Here is a 16,528-nt window from a genome sequence, read left to right on the forward strand (position 1 = left end):
CCAGCTGCCTGTGAAGAAAATTGCTTACTACATTCAGATGGTATCTACTTATGAATGTCTAACTGAAAGGTAAGTATTAAAACTCTACAGACCAAATTATCTCAGAATCCAGCTTCACTCTCAAATATTAGATCACTGTAATTAGTGAGAACTAAGCACTTGTGATACACTGTGACTGCCAGATGAAAGCCAGTACAGTACAAAGTGCTTCTAGAGACAGCAAACAAAACCAAATCTCTGGAGTCACGAGAATAATCACCACTGAAGAATTTCTACAGTAAATTTTTGATACATTTCAAAAAGAAAATAGGGACTTTTGGATAAGACTCCTGCTCCTAACCTAAGCAATATACCAGAAGTTCCAACCTTACCCATTCTGTGAAAACATTTATTTGGGCCAGTTTAGCCCATACTGCAATCACTTTGTAAGAGCAGTACAGCATGCCTATATCTGTTATTTTGGGGGTGAAATCTTACACAGTTTATAGAAGAAATCAAGAAAGAACTTCCAGACAGATATTTTTAAAGGCAGTTTCTCAGCACTGAAAGTAACTTAAGCCCTTACCTTTTCCATTGGGAGCTGAATGGATGCTTTACAGTCTGAAAATTCAATTGTAATACTGGGTCCTTGGATTTCTGTGACCACATATTGTAGTTTCTGTGATTCCTTCAACATCTTCCTGTTACTTCCACCAAATTTCCCAAGCACACGATAAGCCACGTGGGAGATGCTGTCAGCAGGATTGCGCAGGGTTCTCCACAGAGCCTGGGGGTTTAAGGTACATGGGTAGGCCAGGTTTACTTCAACATTGTTCAAGTTGTCATGTTAAAAAAAAAAATCTTACTCCAACATTTTTCATGTTGTAACTTAAAAAAAAAGGTCAAGGAAAACACTTTATTCTTGTATTTGGGAAACTGACCCTGCATAAGTCTCTTATCAAGGTTGAATATCAGCAGTCTAAGTTCACAACAGCCCAAGTGCTTTGTAACAAGGTTGTCCTAAATGCAGTTTTAGATTAGACTACAGTCATCAACTACAAAATTTTTACTGTCTTGGACTGTGGTTTCGTGTTTATGATGAATATTAAACAACTTTGGTAATTAAAAAAGCAGGCCAATTAAGGCTAAACTGAGTTAAGCTCAGAGTTTTGAAATAGTTCTGAAATATAGAAGGAAAAGAAGTGTAATCATTTAACAAAGTATAAAGGAGCAACAATTCATTCCCTTCTAAATTTTCATAGTTTTCAGCTTAACAGCACAACACCAAGTATCCTTCTACACTCACATCAGACTGGTACAGGATTCAAGGCAGATTTTTCAAGTTTTTGTAACCAAAGCTCCACACAAATTTCTGATGGTATTCAGCAGATCAGTGACCTCTTGTGGTCTAACAGGAAACAACACATTTACCTGCATGAGCTCAGCTCGAACTGGCTGAATGTGGTCATACAGAAAGTCCGGCTGCAAGTTATCCACACACAATTCCAGAGTTCTTAGGCCCTGGCTGACCAGGGTCTGGGATCCATTGAGGGCTGACACCAAGGGGTCCATGAGCATCGGCAGATAGGGCAGCAGCGAGCTCAGACGGACGGGCACAGTGAGGCACAGCTCCACAAACAAGTCTTTCATGTGCTGCTTGTGAAGGCCACTTTGCAACATATTGAGTCCTGAAAGTTATGGATAAGTTATACACTCAGAGGAAAAAGTCCACAGTTTGCTGTTTAAAATTGCTATTTCCTCAATTCAGGAGAATGTGATGTTTTTAGACACTGTTGAGCTTACAGCTTTGTAAATAATGAATTTACAAAATATTAATACCATTCATTATTCTAACTTACATCTAAGGATGTCAAGCAGTGAATGCTTTTTTATGTACACACATATAGAAGAAAAAGCATCTATGCATATTTTATAGTTTAATACTAGACTCAACAAGGCAGCATTTGAATACAGCAGATAGAAAAGGAAAAAAGATAATTTGACTCAAACCTCAGCCTTGTAACAATAAAAAATAAACCCACACAGAACTTTAAAAAAAAAATATTTCAAATCCTGAAAAGAAACATTCAGTGAGTTCAAGTGCATTAATTGCTCCATACAGACTAAGCATACTCCCCAAGTGATTTTTCTCTCCATAAAGATTTCACATATTCCATAAATCTACTGGCATGAGTTTTACATAATGATTTATTGATAACATATATATTTGCTAACTACATAAAAAACTATCCCTAAAGCTGCAGATCTGAACCAGTCTACAGTCCTGCAACAACTCTGATTCACATGTCCTTAGGTTTAAGTAGCTCTCCACATTTTCTTGCTGACCCTCAGTATTTCTGGAACACAGTTCTTGCAAGCAAAAATGCTCAATTAATCAAACTGATTGTTATTTCCATTTCTTTTTGCAGTCTGGCACTACTTGAATTTCTATTTGAATTCACTATCTTGAATTTCTATCATGCCCTTGGCAGGTGCACACACATGCCCTCAACTGCAGAACAGCCAGAGCTTCACTGCCATGTTCTCCCCACAAAACCAGAGGTGGCCTGGCAGCATTGCTTCACCTACTCACTCATCCCCAGGATGTTATGCCAACAAAGTTACCCATTGAAAAAAAACCCAAACAAGTAAAAGAAACAAACAAGAAAACCCCAACAGCCCCACAATTAAAGGAAGAAAAACAAGCAGCATAAATTGTGAAGCAGCCAAAACTATGGAGCCTGAAGCAGCTGATAGTAAATGAAAATAAGCACATTCAAGGTATTTAAATCAATCACTAAACTCAAAATCAGAAGCTACTTGTCAGGGGTAGGGCTTTAGTTTTGAGGGGTTTTCAACTACATAGCATAACTTTATTACTACTATTCACATAAAAAATCAGAAGCTGGGGCAGGGAAAGAAGGTGTTGTTCTACCTTGCAGTAAGTTTGGTAACAGCGGCAAGAATTCTTGGTATAACAGATCATGACTGCCTCCTCCAATAGATCTGAACAGTGCTCTGAGCAGCAGGAAATAGTTATAGGGCTCTTTGGCAGTCTGTGCAAGTTCCATAGAGCTGTTCACAATCTTGTGCAAATGTGGCTATAAAGAAAATAAAGCTTGAAGATTAATAAAGTACCAATTTTGTCATCATCAGACTGTACAAGAGTTTAGCATGAGATTCTGCAAATCTGACACAACAAGAAAATATTTCCTCTCAAGTACCTGGGAATGGGGAGCAGAAATGAGAGGTGTCAGAATGAGAAGAGAGGACACTCAACAATATTAATTTGCCCCTGATCTAATTTCACCATTAGTTGTTAATGCTGAAATTTAATTTTGAAAGCAAACTCTCTCAAGTAAAAGAGGCTATGGAACTGGTGGCCTTTCTAGAGCAGAGGATATGAACACCTTACAAGATTTATTAAAAATAGTTGATGAATACCAGTAATCTCATGGACTAGAGACAAACAGCAACGTGTCTGGATATTATTAACATCTAAAAAGCTTTCTACATTGCTATGCAAATGCTGCAAACAGCCTTCATCATTCAATTAAATTGTCTGCCCAAGGCCCCTACCAATCATCCCACAGAAACAAAAAAAAGTAACAGAAGCATGAAACTGTGAAGGTAGTAAATTACACTCTTTAAAATTCATCACATCTTATAAAATCCAAATGACCTTGATTGTGATGACAAATTGCATGATTTAAAGCAAGATTATATGAATATTGCTTTATATTACTGTTAGTTTTCAAAGATTCTGGGAAATTGGTAATCCCCACTCTTTTCTACAGTTACCTGTATCAGAAATTTTGTTTGGTACAAAGTACAAGGAAAAAAAACAAAGAGAAAGTATGAGAGAACAATCAGTGTTCCATTAAATTCTTAATGTCTTTTCTAGATACATGCAGCTGCTGCTTTTATGAGGGAAGTGCACTCTTGCTACAAGCTCAGCATTTCTAAATTCACTGAATAATGAGATGATCTCATCAACATAAATAGATTCTTGGAATACATATTATGTTGTCAGTAGAAAGAATAGCATTCCTCAAGCCCAGGCTTCTCAAGAGCATAGAAAAATCTAACTCAAGAGGTATATGTCACTGAATATGACATGAGTGAACAAGATTCACCAACACACAAAATATTGATTTCAATCCAAGCAAAATTCTTAAGTTAATACAGAAACAAAGGGAGAAAATATGCAAGAATTTATGCATGTCCTGACCATGAAGTTACATGGGCTTATGGCAATCACAGACCACAGTCATGTATCAGCCATTTATACTCAGAATTAGTACATCATTCCGTAGTTTCAAATATGAAGAAAATATTCACAGAAACCGTCTCATATAAACAAGATAATGTACTTGGAATTTGGAAAAAAAATGGAGATGTGTCACAAATAGTGCGTCAAACATTACATGACTCCCAAATGTTACTGTGCAAAACTCTTAAGAGTGCTGTTTTTAAAGCAGACTTATTTTTAAAACAAATGACCTTTACCTTCAGCATTTGTTCATTTTCAGCTGCAAATAGTGAAACTGAGCCAAAGACTAACTTGAACAGCTTGAGATACAGATTGGAGAGTTCCACATTAGAGCCCATTTCTGGCAGACGATCCAGAAGATACTCCACCAAAATGGTTGCAAAGAGAGCAGAGGTAGTAGGGTTTGCCAAGAAAGAATTGGCAACTATCTATAAAAGGAAACCACAAAGAACTTATTACTGTTGTAATAAAAAGAACAAAAGGATAAATGCAATATCCATTAAAAAAAACCTTAAAATAAATTTCCTTCCCCATCTCCACTGATACCCAAGTGATTCTGTTTGTCCTCAGTGGAAAACAACAATGTATGCTGTTTCAGGTTGAATTTTAAATGGATGTTATAGGATTTGCATTCTGTAAAACAGCAGAACATTAGCACAACAAGCTGAACAAAACAAGTCCATAAAGTTCAGTACTTTCCAAAAATGAAGTCCATTCATATCTTCTAAACTGATGTGTTTGTATTTGTATCGAATCACTTAGGTAAAGTTTTTTTGAAAATCCATTTTTAAATTATTTTCGTAGACTATTCTTTATATAGACTGCTTTAAATCTCATGTGCTAAGGTCAAAATTACTATTTTTAATTCTACATCAGTCATATGTACCTCAAGGCATAAGCCCTTTCCTACACACTGTCCATTATCAATTCAAAAACTAAACACCAACATACCTGAAGAGCATAGTTTTTAGAGATCCTCTCCACCATGTAAGGAACAGTAGTTTGAAAGATTTCTTTAAAAGTTAAAGGGTTCATCATGGTGAACACACCAGCAAAATGCTCCAGAACTTCCTTTTCCTCTTTCATCCTGACTGTCTGACAGTTTGCTACTCGAACATATGTCTGTCCATTTCCTGCTATTTGCACCTACAGCAATTGAGAAAAAACATACACTGCTTACAGAATTTGAGTGGCTTATTCTCCATCATTCTTAAAATAGCTTTTGAAAGTAACTGAGATTTTATGGGTTTTACATGCAAGCCCCACACAAGTAAAAATTGGGTACAAGAGCCAACCATGACAAAAATCCTAAAATTGAGTGTTTTCAGAACAGATTTTAAAACTAGGAGCTTAGAAATAGAGAAAGGCAACAGTAGGAGAAATCAATATATTTGTAAATTACTTAATACCCAGTCAAACACATTTACATTTCATTAGAATTTTGTGTAACTACAGAAGACAAACACAGACATGTGAATGTTTCAACTTTTAGCTAAACTAGCTCTTTCAAAGAAAGAGTTAATTCACTACATGAAAGACTATTATTTCCAGTCTGACCTGCCTGCATGAACAGACAAAAATGGCTCTTGAGAAAATAATCTGTAGCTTGCAAATAGTAAGTACGTTGAAATTCACTTTTGAAATTAATTCTTCATATTGAGCATTTCTCAACAGTTGTGGTCCCAATTAAAGACTTAGTGAAAATATACTATGTGTATAATCTGTGTTTTAGCTGACAAATAAATCCTTATTAAAAGATCTAACATATAATAACTGTACAAATAGAAGTGCTATGTGGGCAGGTTACATACCTGATAAATATCCAACGCTTGCATTGCATATTTTACCAGTTTTATATAGATTTGAGTCTCCTTAGGTTGCAACTGTTTATTAGGAATGAATTGTGCTTCTGAAAGAAGAATAAGATAGTTCAGCATTAAAAATACTATTTGCTTTCATTCTAGAGAGGCTTTTTTCTGCAGAATTATGAAAGATAAATGCAATTAAATATGCAGTTTTACCACCAGGAGCTTTGCACGAGGTGATGCCCCACGTGATCGTCTTGACCCCACAGACCAAAGTTTTCACCAAGCTCCGGCAATCCGTGACCTGAAATGTCTGCTTGTCTTCTTTTTCTTTCTCCCCTTGTTTTTCAAACACAGGTACAGGTGCAGGGGCCACAGGAGTGGCTGGGGCAGGAGATGGGACAGGAACAGGAGCTGCATTTGCTGCTGTGGGCACTCCAGGTAAGGCGGCTTCAGCCGCCCCGAGCTCGGACTGGGGCTTGCACTTCTTAAAAATGACAGAGAGCTGGTAGCGGGCTATGGTGTGGAACTTCAGAACAAACACCTAAGGCAAAGGAGGAGAGGCAGATCAAACAGCAGGGAGGGGGAGGAAAGAAAAAGAAATAAGTTATTTCTTCAAAAATCATCTCAAATTAAGAGCACTAGTATTTCAAATCAGCATACTGAGATCAATAAAACTTTCAGGTATTTTTGAAGTCATTCAAATGACAGCAAATGTTTTTAAATGTATCAATAAACTAGTTTGCTCTCTTAGAACAATACAAAAAAAAACTCCATATGAAGACCCTTAAAAAGGATCATTAGGTCTTCATAATTGTACAGATTGTATTGTGCCATGCCATGGACCTGTGTGAATATCCTCTTTCAGGGCTTTAAAAAACAAACCACACCAAAAAGCACACCCATAACCAGAAGGCATTAAAAAATACAATTCTAGCATACTCCTACCCAACAAGACATTATAACTAAAATTTAGAAAAAATTTATTTTTTAAAAAAACAAGCTACTCGAAACAGGCATTCAATTTCCTGCTTTGAAACTAGCCACTGAATGAAGCTGAGTTGAAAAAGGATCTCCACTACACTTGAGATATTATCCCAGCTGCAGAGCATTTTAAAGAGCCCTTCTCTGAAGAATTGAAGTGAAATACAGTACACAGGCTGTTCCTACATATTCTCATTTCTGAAGAAAGGAGAAAGTAAAATGTGATTGACAACATACTACAAAACAAGATATCCAAGCAATTATCAAATGCTTTAAACAGATCAATACCTCCAGCATTCTCATAAGGATGTCTCTACCATTTCCATTTTCCTGTTCACTTTTAGACCGGATACAGTCTACCAAATTTAGCAGGAGCTTGCAAGACATGGTCTGGATACTGCTTGGCAAGGATTCATCATCAATGTTCTTGGCAAACAGCTGGACAGCCAGGGAGAGGTCATTGAGAGGCAAATGCTGCCGGACGTGATGGACCAGATCTGCCAGGGTGCTGTATGCAAGGGGTCTACAGCCAAAACAAGGAATGAGGAAAACACACTAAGCACAACTAAAAATGGTATCAATTTGACTAAACAAATAATTACTGCCTGGAGGTACTTTCAAATTTCTCAATGTAAGTTTTCTATTTCCATATGCAAACCCAGAGCTCACAAGGCCTTTTTGGTTACAGGAGGAAATTTTAAGCTGTGCAATTTAACCCATGATGCATCAATCTATCCCACAACTCTGGTATTGCCTCTCTGATCTTTCTTCTTTCACCGCAGAACATTCTACTACATATTTTCATCTACATGCAGTTAACATGCATGTTAGCCACATCTTGAGCAGTGCTGGTAATCTGTTTCATAATTAATCATAAATTATTCTAGCAGAGAAAATACTTCTAAATCTAATACATGGTGACAGTAAGGTACATTTGATAACTACACAGAAAGAAATCATTCTCCTAGTTCAGATACTGATTTGGTCAGCAAGCTCACCTAAAATTTAGACTGTTGAAGACACAGAATGGTATTCTCTCCATTTATTTTTTCAATTGCAAAGAAGTTAGTTTTAAAGCATTCACTGACAAAACAGTTTAAATCTCATTCAGATTTTACACTGGATATAAGACTTATGGTGTTTCATGAAATATTGGGCAGATACTGAGTTGGTTCCCCTGTTTTTGTTGTCCTCCACAATTCAAAAAACTGAAATCATCTTCATTCACCCATTTTTCTTATTTTGTCCTACACTCACATTACTATGCCGTGCCATCAGTGTTAAACAAAAGCCACCATTACAGCAGCAGAAGCTCTGCCAATAAAACAATCTAGTAAAATTAGTTATTTGAAGCAAAGATTTAGGACCCTATACAGAAGCTGCTGTAAATATTAATGATTTTCAAGCAGCCCTGGCAGGCACTCAGATCATTACTCTGAACTTTCTCATACCTCAGCGTCTCCCGGGCAGTGTATCCAGAGCCAATCAGTATAGATTCATCAAACAGCTTGTCCATGCATGGAATAAACTCTAGAATTTAGAAAACAGAAAAATGAAAAAGCCATACACAACAACTGGCAAAGGAAATAATCAAAATAATATAGTTAAGCATTAGACCACTTAACTTTAGTATTTAAACCTGAAGTTAGAAAGTGATTTTATCCACAAATTAATTCCTGAAGCTTCTAAAAGGCAGTAGCATTTACAAGGAAGTTTTCAAACCATCTCTTGTGACTGTCTACTCCACTGACACCTGCCCCTTGAGTAACACTGCAGTACCCAGTCAAAGCCAATTATATTTGCAAAGAGAAAAAAGTGCTCGGGTTACTTACAACTTTAAAAAACTTTCTGTATATAACTAATGAGTTACTGGAAATGACAAATTGGGCAACCCTGCACACAACAATTCCATTTGGCCTGGTATCTTGTGATAGTCCAATATAAATAAGTAATCTGCCTCTAAAATTGACAGAAATAGCAGAAATCTTTCCAGTTTACAGGTACACTTATAAAGAGTGCTACATACGGCTCCTCAGGTCCGTTGTCAGGATGTGCTTAGCAGCAATCAGGAGCTCCTTCCTGAGGTGTGCTGTTTCAGCTGGACAATTGGAGAGCAGCTGCAACATTCCTTTTACCATTTGCTGAGAATATTTAGCCACTAATTCCTGCAATAAAAAAGAGTAACGTGAGTACAACTGCTACAACATTCTATTCTTAAGGTTGGTGTTACATTTGCAAAATGGCACTCCATTAAAATTCACTAGTTTCTCTTGCAAAATCTAATCCTAAAACTAAATTCCATAAATGCCCAGGGAGGAGGGATGGCATATTTTAACTTTGCATTCATATGAGAATACTTTTGAAAGGATAACCAAGTGCAGCTCCACCTCCAGATATTCTACACAAATGCTCCCATCTCCAATCCCTGATGCACTGCAGTCATGCAGGTCACTTGCCTGCCATAAAGCAACTAGAAACCTGATGCAATAAGTACCAAAGTATTAAAAATTCATCCTACCTGGTAAATTCTGATAATGTAAGCCAAGAAAGACAATGTTTTAATCTGAGCAGCAATGAAATCAGCATACAACTCCTTGTTATAAAGTTTATGCTGTCTGAAATTAAAGGGAACAAACAGGGGTTACAATTTTGCTCCTCCTCTTCAGTACCTCCACTCAGAAAATTCAGTGAAGTTTCAAATTACATCATCTTGTAATGAAGTTCTTGCTTCTTAAAAGAATACAATCTCTCTGGAAGAGCCCATTTTCAGCAAGCCCTCTGCCATTCAGATTCCCAGCAGCACCTTCCTACAGAAAGCCAAGCCAATACAAAGCAGCACACATTTGGCTCAGCTCCCCTACCTGGGGCCAATTTTTCTCCAGGCAATATTCCCTCCCACAGACTTGTCTGTCTCTCTCAAGCTCCGACCACTTAACCAGGTCATCCAGGCAGACAGGGAAAGGCAGAGATCTTGCCCTGACCAGAACCCCTTGCTGCTCTTTAGAAGCATCCCTCTCTGAGGCCAGAGAAGCAGTGCCTATCCCTGACACATCACAAAGCTTCATGTAAGCTACACCTTGAAGAGCACAGATCCAACATTGATGGCATGGAAAAAGAATAAACAATGACAAGCATCCACACTCCCAGGGTCTTCATCACTGTCTATGACAATGCGGATTTTCATCAGAAACTCTATTTTAAAAAAACTCATTATCAAATAATAAACTGGCACCTACTGCACAACTATGGACTCCACCAATGAGATTTAATGACAATAACTTCACCTACAGAACCTTGGTAATTTTTAGTCAAATAATCATTGCTACTTTTGAGATTCAAAGCATTAAAGGCATTGAATGATAGATTTAAATAGTTTATCTCATATATCATCAAAATACTGTTAAATGCTCACCTTGCTTGAGCAGAAACTTGTATTATAATAGTGTTCATAATCAAGGGCACAAATTCAGCTACTACATTATGAATGTTCAGTTTGTAGAGCTTAAAAAAAAGAAAGTATTATTAGAGAAATTCACAAGTCACACTTGCAGCAAATTACTGGAGGGCTAATCAGAAAAAAAATTAAGACATCTCACCAGCTTTATTTTTAGATGATATTTTAATTTCAAAAGTATATCACACTCATTTTTGCTAATATGATAGCCAACAGAAGTTTCATGAGCTGTTCAGTAATTAAGTATTTACATACAAAATACTGAAGTGTACTAACCTGATACATGAGAACAACAATAATAGGTAGCTCAGCCAAGACCTTCAGTGATAAAGATCCTCTGGGAATTATTGAATGCTGAAAGAAAGAATACATGCTTTATAAACAGTCTAATTATTAATTCAAAACAGTATGTAAAACACATTTTTACAGAAACTGCTCATTTTAGTAGCACTATATTTAACAATAACATTTTTCAAACACAAAGCATTGGTTATTACATTAAATAAAAATCCTGTCATTACAGCTACATAGAAAATATCTGGAAAGCTTCAATCAGCTTCTATAGAAAAGTTTTGATAAGAAAAACAAGCCAAAATAAAGTCTGTTATTTTTGCCAGGCATTGTGATCTGTGGTCTGTGCTACAGAGTCCCCCAGCCAAGAGCAGTCAGAACACTCACTGTCCTCGTTTCACTGTCCTCTCGCTCTGGGTTCACCTTCACCACAATGGTTGTAATCATGCCAACCATCTCAGGAGTGGGAACAGTGTTCTCTGGAATCACCTGAGGGTTCTCAAAGTACCGATTCTACAAGCAAAGAGCAGAAGGAAAATACCACAATGCCAGTGACAGAGGAAAGGCCATCCATCTCCTCAGAACTCCCCCAGTAATTCTCCCCCGGAGCAGTTTTCTCCCCTGTGCAGTGATGTTTGCACTGCAGCATCTTCCCCAGGCCAGACGCACACCCTGCAACCTCCCCTCCAGACAGAGCAGAAAACGTCCCCCAGCCGAGGTGGAGCTAAAGGAAAACATCCCAAGAGTTACTCTGTATCAGGGAGGGAGGATCGCACTGGAGCCTCCCTTCATGACCTCACCCTTCCCTCAAAAATAGACATATTTGGGTACCTGGAGAGCACTGCAGCCAACCTCACCCTGCTGCAGAACTCCAGCTCAACTCCATCTTCTCCTACCACTAACAGTGAGCCAGAAACACAAGGTTTTCCAAAGCAAAATCTAAATGTCTCCATTTTTAGACATAGTTTTGATAAATGGATTCACTAACACTATATTTACTTTGTATCACTACATGAAAAATAATTATGTCAGTATCTTCTAGAGATAAAATTAAGAAATAAAAACTGTTTTCTGACTATAGCAAGGGCAATTTAAGAAATAAAAAGCTTACCACTACTTTTGGAAGTTCCTTGTAAATCTGTTTCACAAAGTCCAAAAAATGATGAATCTAGGAAGGAAGAAGTCAGTTACCATAAAGAAACTTTTTAAATTAATTTTAAAACCACAATTTTAGAATCTCTGTATTAACAGTACAAATGTATAAAACTCCACTCAGTACAGCACATTTTTCATGATAACTGAAAAAAAATCTGAAAGTGTTCTCCTACCTCCCTCTGCTTGGTTAGTATCAATTCAAATTTCACTTGGAAAGAATCTGATCTACCTATCAACTTTACATAGTTCCAATACAGTATTGTTAGGTATAATTACTATGAAAAAAATAAGTCTTCCCAAGAGAAAATCAAGGCAAAAAGCAAAAGAATAACAATGCAAACTTCCAAATTCCCCTTGATGAGTCACAGAAAAGAGGGGAGGCAGGGGGAAGTCAACCAGAGTAAATTCCTTTTTCAGGATTTTCCTTTACAAACTAAAAGGGCATCAATTCTCTTCCTTTGTGTGGGAATTTTATTCCTTAGACTGCTCATATTGTCCATAAACATTTAAACCAAGTACAGCTAAGCTTTAACAGTTTGGTTTTTTCCCCAAGTGCTAGCATTATGCAATCCTCTTTTAAAAATCAGTTTAAGAGTTAAAAAAGGGGAAAAAATTAAACATATGGTTACCACAACAGGTCAGACAACATAAAAGGACAACAGCAAAACAAACCAATCAACCCAGGTGAACAAAACAGCAATTCTGAAGAGCATGGCAGCAAGTTTTATACCATGTAACAAGAGTTATGACTTACTTCTTGAGTGATTGCTGGTCGGAACTGTTTGTGCAATTCAATAATTATTCTCAAGCAAATCAGTACATTTTCTTCATTCTCTGTCTGGAAAACAAAAAAAAACTTTTTCGTGAGCTCACTGCTGAATTCTCCAACTACTCAGTGGGTACTTCAAAACCCTGTAAAATTATGTTCTTCTCAACAGTCTGAAGTGCCCCATTAATATGGTTTGTGTGAGCAAGATAGCTTTCCTTGGATACCCTGCAGTCCCAGAGTTTGGCTGAAATTAAATCTACCCCTGGGGGAGTAAAACCCAGACATTTCAACCACTCTGTACCATCAGGTCTGCTCCCATGAGAGTGCTGTGAATTCCTAGACAGAACACAAACTCCCAAGAATCAGCTATCTGCAAGAAAATCCCACCCAGCATAAGAACAGCTCCCTGCATTTGTAAAATCCAAGTTTCTAAAGGGCAGAAGAGAACAGGCAGAAAACCTGTAGGTGGTAAGAGAGGGCATGGGTGAAGCTTAAATAGAAGGTGTTCCCATTCCTGCAGCACAGCTATTGAAAATCCCACCCCAGCAAACTCTGGAGATGAAGAAAGCAGAGGAAAATATTTCAGAAAAGTACCTCCAGAAATCTGAACATCACAGACAGGATATTTTTGGTATGAAGACGAAGATGTTCATTTGTTGGTATTCTGTGAATTATTTCAAGCACAAGCTTCCGGAGTTGCTGTAGGAAAAGAAAAAAAAAAAGGAAAAATAATGATATGACAGAACTTTTTGAAAAGCCCACAAAACCCAACAATTAGTTGCAGCATTTTTTTCAGCTTAATAATTCTGCATGTTGAAATAGAAAAAAAGCCATTTTATTTCATGTAGACATAGGCTTGAACAAAGACATCACTCTTCCTACTACCCACCTATGTGAATGAAGCAAATTTAACTAATTTACACTTGGAAAATCAGACTTTTTTTAAGGAATGCAATTTTAAGAATTTAATGACAAAGATTCAACTTTTGCCTTTCATTCCTAACCTTCAGTAAAGTCAGTAACTTGCAACAATGTGCAATATTTTAGTAAGAAAGCTAATTCTGTTGCACCTACTTTTCCACAGCAGCCCAGATTAGCAAAGTTTATAAGTAACTCATTTAGAAACAGGACTTTTTCAGTTCCACTCCAAATGACAGCTCTATTTTTAGCAAGTCTTAAATCATTTCATTAGGTTAATCAAGGACAGCAAAAAGGCAGCAAATGCTCCACACAGCTTACCTGTGCTGGCTTCTCCTGCAGAAACTGAACTTCCCCATCCTGTAGAAAGGTGAGAAACCGAGGGATGATGTGTTCCAGGAATGTAGAATATTGAGGGGATGATGTCACATTCTAATTAGGAACAAAAAATGGGGAGTTATAGACATCACACAGATTACATTCAGTTACATTCAAAGCCACTATTAAACATTTTCAGTGAGACTTGAACAGATTCAGTGACTAAGTATCTGCTGACACTGAAGAACCACGCGAGTTGCAAGAGAACAATAGCAAAACAAATACAAATCCTTCCCTACTGAAGGGAAAAGAGAACCAAGTCTTTAGATTCTAACAGATCACCAGACTAAGCAGTCAAAACTATTATTTTAGTCAGATAAATTGTTTCAGAAATAGCTTAAGCAGATAAAAAACTCCACAAGAATGATTTTAGTTTGCTATAACTTCAGAACAGGCACGTAACAACTAAGTATTGAACTAAAGTAAAATTTCTGCTAACACAAGACTGGGTTAACTTGTGTTTCACATTTTCTCTGCTGCTCATCTAAAAAGATGGTCCATCACCATGCAAAAGATGTCACTGGAGACATCTCCACTCCTGATGTCAGATTCTGCATCTGACAACTCCTCTCTCACTTCCACACCATGGAATACTCAGAGGAATCAGAAGGGCCTCTGTTTCACAAGAGCACAATACTCATTTGAACTAAATAAAAGAAAGCTTTAAATACAGGCATTTCATAGCACTCAAAAATAGAAGAAAAAAAAATCTTACTTCACTTTTATTTAAATGCTTAATGAATAAAGATTTAGCAATGAAAGCTCACTAAGTCCAAATGTAATTCTTCAACAACCTGGTTAATTCCTAAATACAAACCTAGAATCAATGACTTGTAACCATATAAATCATTAGTCTCAGGATACTACTATTAATATTTTAACTGCATTACATCAGAAATCCAATTAATATACATTAAGCACAAGAAAGACTGCCATTGCAGAAAGTTAGGGGAGTTTTGTTGCTTGGGGTTATCTTTTTATTTACCTCAAAATTCTCACTGACTTCTTGCATCATTTTCAATTTGGTTTCATCAGCTGCAAATGGAAATTCAAGCAGAAAAATGTGAGTGTAAAACTAGGTCATGAAAGAAATCAACAAACTCATTGATCAAAGAAGCAATCAGATCTTATCAGTTTTGCCATCACTGCCCAATTATAATACACACAGTTCTCTCAAACAACCACAACACAAATGCACACACACACCTCACTCACTTTGGCTCACGTAAGTGTTTCTCATCATTTTGCCTCTTCAAAAATCAAAACTCAAACAAATTCCAAAGTGAATTTGACAGATTTCACTGTCTCTTTCACCAAGTGTCCAAACAAGTCTGCAACACTTGTGAAACTAACTAATGAACAGCTGCAATTTACAAGGAAAAAAAAAGTCTCTTACGTGTATTGACATCTGTAAGAGCAGCCACAAACTGAAGGTATTTTTTCATCAAAGTGGTTTGGTCCACCACCGTAGGCCCTTGTGCTGAAACAAATGCCATCTTGGAGGAGTAAAGATCAGCTTTCAGTACATAAAATCAAGATCAACACACCTACAAAAGAATATAGAAGTATTTGTTAGTTTACATGGCTTGTAAGCAGCAGCTATCCCATTGCCTACATCCATTCTTCTAACATATTGAAGAGGACCACCTTTTCCAAAAACAACAACTGTAACATTTAACTTACAAATACAACACCAAGCATGCAGAGCAGTCATTGTGACAGGAGTGCACTAATAGATAAAAGGGATTATTGAGCTCTTCACAGCACCATTCCCGTGTTCTGCGCGGTTCCCTGTCCCAGCAGCAGGCTCCAGGCTCAGGGATGCTCCTGACACCGCACACCTGTCACCACCTGCCCTCTGCCCCAAACCTGCAGCTCCCCTCGGACACACCCTGCGGGACTCGCTGCCAGGGGCGCCTGCAGCTGTCCTGCCGCCACAGGCTGCCAGTCTCGCTCCTAAAGAAACCTAAAATCACATCTGGCTTCAGACACCGGCGATGTCCCTCCTCCCCTGCGGGTTCCCCGTCAGTTTTGCTCCCGGCCGAGCCAGCCCGGGACCCCGCGCCCTCACCTTCCCCGCCGCAGCGCTGCTCGCCCGGGTCGCTCCCCGCTGCCAGGGCGCCGTCACGCCGAGCCCATCTCCGCCCTGCGAACACGGGCACCGTGAGCGGCCGCAGCACCGTCTCCCCCGTCCCTCAGCCCTCCCGGTACCGCGCTCGGCCCCAGGCCTCCGGCGGGGCCCCTCCTGCCCGCAGCGCGCCGCTCCCGCCTCCCCCGCCCCGCTCCACCGCGCCCAGGCCCAGGCCCCACCGAGGCGGCGCCGCTCCGCTCCTCACCCCGCGGCTCCCCGCGGCCGCCCTGCCGCGGCCCCCCGGCTCCTTCCTTTGTTGCTCCCGGAGGCCGCCGGCAGCGCATGGGCGCGACGGAAGCGCCCGAGCTCAGTTCCGGCCGCCTCCTCCCGGTGCCGCCTCCCGCGCCTCTCCCCGGGCGGAGGCGGGCGCGGCACCGCCCGCTCCCTTGGC

The 16,528-nt window shown here is 38.8% G+C and overlaps 1 protein-coding gene across 1 annotated transcript in view; it reads right to left on the bottom strand.

Moving 5' to 3' along the window:
• The window catches only part of TRRAP (transformation/transcription domain associated protein), a 75,420-nt gene extending 58,958 nt beyond the window's left edge, over positions 1–16,462 (bottom strand). Inside the window, exons 1-22 of the mRNA XM_059484358.1 lie at positions 16,343–16,462; positions 16,078–16,152; positions 15,403–15,553; positions 14,992–15,041; positions 13,950–14,060; positions 13,305–13,409; positions 12,696–12,779; positions 11,898–11,954; positions 11,174–11,299; positions 10,772–10,849; positions 10,454–10,542; positions 9,560–9,656; positions 9,068–9,206; positions 8,493–8,571; positions 7,330–7,564; positions 6,274–6,601; positions 6,064–6,161; positions 5,204–5,398; positions 4,489–4,680; positions 2,915–3,080; positions 1,411–1,667; positions 566–766 (exon numbers count right to left, since the gene is read on the bottom strand). Of these exons, the coding sequence (XP_059340341.1) occupies positions 566–766; positions 1,411–1,667; positions 2,915–3,080; positions 4,489–4,680; positions 5,204–5,398; positions 6,064–6,161; positions 6,274–6,601; positions 7,330–7,564; positions 8,493–8,571; positions 9,068–9,206; positions 9,560–9,656; positions 10,454–10,542; positions 10,772–10,849; positions 11,174–11,299; positions 11,898–11,954; positions 12,696–12,779; positions 13,305–13,409; positions 13,950–14,060; positions 14,992–15,041; positions 15,403–15,502 (2,787 nt within the window). The 5' untranslated portion in view covers positions 15,503–15,553; positions 16,078–16,152; positions 16,343–16,462. The remainder of the gene's footprint in view (positions 1–565; positions 767–1,410; positions 1,668–2,914; positions 3,081–4,488; positions 4,681–5,203; positions 5,399–6,063; positions 6,162–6,273; positions 6,602–7,329; positions 7,565–8,492; positions 8,572–9,067; positions 9,207–9,559; positions 9,657–10,453; positions 10,543–10,771; positions 10,850–11,173; positions 11,300–11,897; positions 11,955–12,695; positions 12,780–13,304; positions 13,410–13,949; positions 14,061–14,991; positions 15,042–15,402; positions 15,554–16,077; positions 16,153–16,342) is intronic.
• Between the last annotated feature and the right edge of the window lie 66 nt (positions 16,463–16,528).

The sequence above is a fragment of the Ammospiza nelsoni genome, chromosome 17 (genome assembly GCF_027579445.1).
Source record: "Ammospiza nelsoni isolate bAmmNel1 chromosome 17, bAmmNel1.pri, whole genome shotgun sequence".
Classification (NCBI taxonomy): Eukaryota; Metazoa; Chordata; class Aves; order Passeriformes; family Passerellidae; genus Ammospiza; species Ammospiza nelsoni.